This window comes from Diceros bicornis, chromosome 14 (genome assembly GCF_020826845.1).
Source record: "Diceros bicornis minor isolate mBicDic1 chromosome 14, mDicBic1.mat.cur, whole genome shotgun sequence".
Classification (NCBI taxonomy): domain Eukaryota; kingdom Metazoa; phylum Chordata; class Mammalia; order Perissodactyla; family Rhinocerotidae; genus Diceros; species Diceros bicornis.
The window spans coordinates 37762571-37767140 of record NC_080753.1 but is presented as its reverse complement, the minus strand read 5'-3'; the positions used below and the strand labels follow the sequence as shown (position 1 = coordinate 37767140).

Sequence of the window (4570 nt, the reverse complement as noted above, 5' to 3'; positions counted from 1 at the left end):
TTTCCCAAGGTCTGTATTTCTTGGTATGTGCCGGAAGAGTTAGGATATGAGTTGCCTTTTATTTTTCAGATTTTGATAGCTCAATATATGTGATAACATATCTATATGTTTTCCTTTCCCAATTGTTTTAATGACAAAATTTCACTAGATGAATCACTGGGGGGTCTATAGGAGGGAACTGGGAAGTTCTTCCAAGTTACTCTGTAAGAAAGAATTCTCCTTAGGAAATCTACAGTTTCTCTATATTGAACACCTAATATATTATTGCCATTTCAAAAAATTTTAGATTTTTATCATCATCATTTATTAAGAAGACTTAAGCCCCATTTATCCTATGACATATATCTGAGAGAAAACGTAAGAAATTTAAATTTCTTCATATATTTAAGTCTCCTACTAATTGGGAATAATTTAGAAGAAATTTTTCTTAAAATTTTTCTTTATATTTTCATTCTGTCATAATGTCTGACAAGTCCAATATTTGATACTTAATTTATTTGAAATTTAATATGTCTGGATATTCTGATGCTTGATCTTTGTGATATATGGTTCTTAAGAAATATATCTTCTAACCAGATATATTTGCTTTCTTTTCAAAAACAAAATAGCAGTTACATCTGAAAATTTATGTCAGTCCCCTGGTTTGTTTATTTACATAACATCAATTACATAAAACAACTTTCACATGGATGTTTGGATTCAGTGATATTGAAAGGCCATTGTTTTTTTGTTTTCTTTTTTGGACTCATTTTCAGCCATAGCTACTTGATTAATGAATGATGCTAGTAGAAAGAGTATTAAGTAATATGTTTCTTTCTTTATGATATTCCCTTGCTAAAGCAAAACAGTGGACTCCCAAATGTTAGCCATATAAGATTCATACGCATGAGGTGATTTTTCATAGTGCCTTCCACACAGTAGGCATTTCATACGTATTTACTTATTAATTGTTCAAGCTGGTCTCTGTTCACCAACCTACTTTTATTTCTTGAGGTTATTTACTTATATTCTTTGTTCTAAAAACCATCCATGCTGGTTTTTAACCTCCATGGCTTTGCCACACTCTTTTTACCTGAATATTCTTTGGCAAATTCAAATTTTAGAGAATCTTTAAAGTTCAACTCAAAGGCAGTATACTTCATGAATATGTTTTCATTTTCTCCAAATCAGACTTATCCATTACTTTTCTGAAAAGCCTTTGCACTTATCATTAGTGCTAAGTAATTTAGCACTCAAGGTTAGGTAGTTTTGGGGTAGATGTCCTCTAATAATGTTATGCAATATTGTTTTTCCAAAAAAATAAAAATTTGTCACCTTTGCTTTTATTTATAGTCTCATTTTTATTTGTCATATAGGGACCAGGAAACACAAAATTAATTTAATTTTGTCAATCAGATTCATCATTTGCTTACCTTAAGATGTCCTTTGGCTTCAAGTGAGAGCCTGGTACCCCGCCACTGTCCTTTTATGGAATGTCTCCCCTACCCCTCACACCAAGAGGTATCTTTTATTGTTTGTTCTGGAAGGTTTCAACCCATGTGAAAGAAAATATTAAGATAGTGAAGCTGAATTTAGTGAATCAGTGAAAGAGGTGACAGGAAAATAGGAAGTTTTTATTTTAATATCCATTTTAAATTCAAGATAACACAGGTTTAGAAATATTTTACGTGATTTTTTTCTCCAGGTAAATTTGAGATTTAAATTCTGGTCATCTGAGTCCTAGTCTAATGTTTGTTTCTTACTTTTATTTTCTCCTTTAACCATTTTATGTCTTCACGAATATTGACCCTGTCTTAGATGAGCTAGAGCATGAGTGGAAAATTCTCATGAATGTTGGTGTGAGACCTTGGTCAGAAAAGTAACTTCTCTTTAAAGAGAAAATTAGATTTAATTATTATTATTATTATTTATCAATTATCTTCTCAAGTCACATATTATTCCACAAATGTGAGGTCAGGCTGACAAGCTTATAGAAGTACTGATTAGCTTATAGAAACTCAAGACATTTTAAAGATTTATTGTAATTAAATATAATGGTCTGAGTACATACATTTATTCTGGAGAAATAAAAAGGAGATTGAGTATTTAAAATGTTGGTTTAATTTGCAACCCTAATGTAAAAGAGATTTAAACCAAAGAAAAAATAGAACTAGAGATACACAGGAAAACAATTATAGTTATAGAATGTAATGTTCTCCTAATGGTCTATTGCAATTATATTTTTGGTGTACTTATTGTTGAAGTTAGCAAATGACTTACTATATCTCCTAATGTTATTAGTTATAAATTCTTGCCAAGTGTAAGAACAAACTTTTCAAATACAAGAGTGGAGTGGCTAGACAATGTACATCAGGACCACAGAATTTATATTCTCTCTGTGGACAGTTTTTGTAGGCTGGTGAGCTGTTTCTGAAGGCAACTGTAAAAGAGGTATTATGTGGACAAAAAAGACATTGACAATATCCTATATCATATTAAATATATTTTATGTGAGTCATTACTGTGCTGTTCTGACTGGGAAAGTAAAAATTATCCAGTGACTATTCCTCTTCACATTTCAAGAGTTATGAAGTGATGGAGGAGAAAATATTATATATCTAGACTGAATTACAATTTTAAATAATGGGATCTTTCAGAGAAATGTATCAGATTATAGAAAATATCAAAGTTTAATTCAAAAGTCATCATATTTTCCCATAAAAAGATAAATACTATATCATGATAAATGGAAATAAAGATTTTATTCATTTTATGAAATTCCACTACAGAAAACTTTACAAATCTACATTTCTAAAAATTCACTAAATTCCATGATTCCATAGATCTATATCAAAAGCCTAACTAATCTCAAAATAGTTATATTCTCCCTTTATTGAGATGAGACAATCATGGAATAAATGTTTCATGAATGAAAAAGTAATGAATAAGACTTTAAAACTCTTTAATTTGTGCCTTCTCACTTCTCTGTACCATGATAAAGAAGTAATAGACTTAAATAACAAAGACCTTTTACTTAAGATATTGATATCAAATTTCATTGAACATAGAGTGAATTGTTTCAGGTGGTACTTATGACAATTACCGTCTTATAGATTGCATTGTCTGTACCAAACACACATAAATGTTTGAATGGCATCACAAGAGATTTAATGTACAAAATCATTATTTGCATATTATTATTTAATATATTAGCTATAATGTATATGAAATCATCCATTCAGGTCTATATTTCTGAAGATCCAAGCATTAGCGTTGAAAATACAAAACTAGATAATCAAAATAGTTTTTATGGGGCTAGAATAAAAGAAATGCAGTCAAATTTATGTTTACATTCCCTTTGTGTTATATTACAAGTAAAAATAAAAATTCCTATGATTTGTTTTCCCTGAAGATTTGTAATGATTAGAGGCAGAACAGAGCTAAGTAGGATGGTTATAATATTGTTTGCATCTACAAAATGTTTGTTTACAAGAATTAATATATTTATTGATTTCTATGATCTAAGGATTACTTGCCTCAGTAAAAATGAAAGACAACTAGATAACATATTTCACTGCCTTATCCGACTATAAAAGACATTTCATTGCCTTATCCACTCTAATATTTTTCTATGACTTCCAGTTCCCCTTTGATTTTGTAGATTCATGGTCAACCTCATCAGCTTCTTCAGTGCATCCTTCATGTCCTTATTCCTTAAAGTGTAAATGACAGGGTTGAGACTTGGAGTGATGATGGTGTAAAAGAGAGTGAGGAACTTACCCTGGTCTTTGGAGGCACTGTTACCTGGCTGCAGATACATATAGATAATAGTCCCATAGAAGATGGACACCACAGTGAGATGAGATCCACAGGTATTAACTGCTTTTCGTTGGCCTGCTTTTGACTTCATTCTCAGCACAGCTTTGGCAATGTAGCCATAGGATACAAGAATAAGGATGAGGGGTGTAAGGACAATGACAATGCCTAAAGCAAAAACAGACATTTCAACTGTTGTGGTGTCTATACAAGCTATCTTGACCATAGCTGGCAACTCACACAAGAAGTGATCCAGAAGGTTATTTCCACATGTAGGCAAATTCAGGGTGAGTGTACATAATGTTACAGAGTTGGCCAAACTAATACCCCAGACCATGATAATCATCTTGAGACACAGATGTGGGTTCATGATTATCAAATAATGCAAGGGCTTACAAATAGCTGTAAAACGATCGTAGGACATAACAGCCAGGAGAAGACACTCAATGGAGCCCAACCACAAATAAACATAGAATTGAATGACACAGCCCACATAGCTGATGGTCTTATCAGGTCCCCACAAGTTAACCAGCATCTGAGGGATGATGCTGGTTGTGAAACATAGATCCAGGAAGGATAAATTCCTGAGGAAAAAATACATTGGTGTGTGGAGATGGGAATCCAGGAGAGATGCAAGAATGATGGCTGTGTTACCCACCAATGTAATTAAGTAGAAGATGGTGACAATTCCTGACAGGACCATCTCCAGTTTGGGGTGGTCAGAGAAGCCAAGCAGAATAAAATCATGTAGAAAATTATAATTGCTTTGGTCCAT

The 4570-nt window shown here is 32.2% G+C and overlaps 1 protein-coding gene across 1 annotated transcript; it reads right to left on the bottom strand.

Moving 5' to 3' along the window:
- Nucleotides 1-3608: 3608 nt before the first annotated feature.
- On the bottom strand, nucleotides 3609-4570 carry LOC131413955 (olfactory receptor 2W1-like). The gene is given in 2 exon segments (XM_058554960.1): nucleotides 3609-3649; nucleotides 3652-4570. Coding segments are annotated over 2 exon segments (960 nt in total).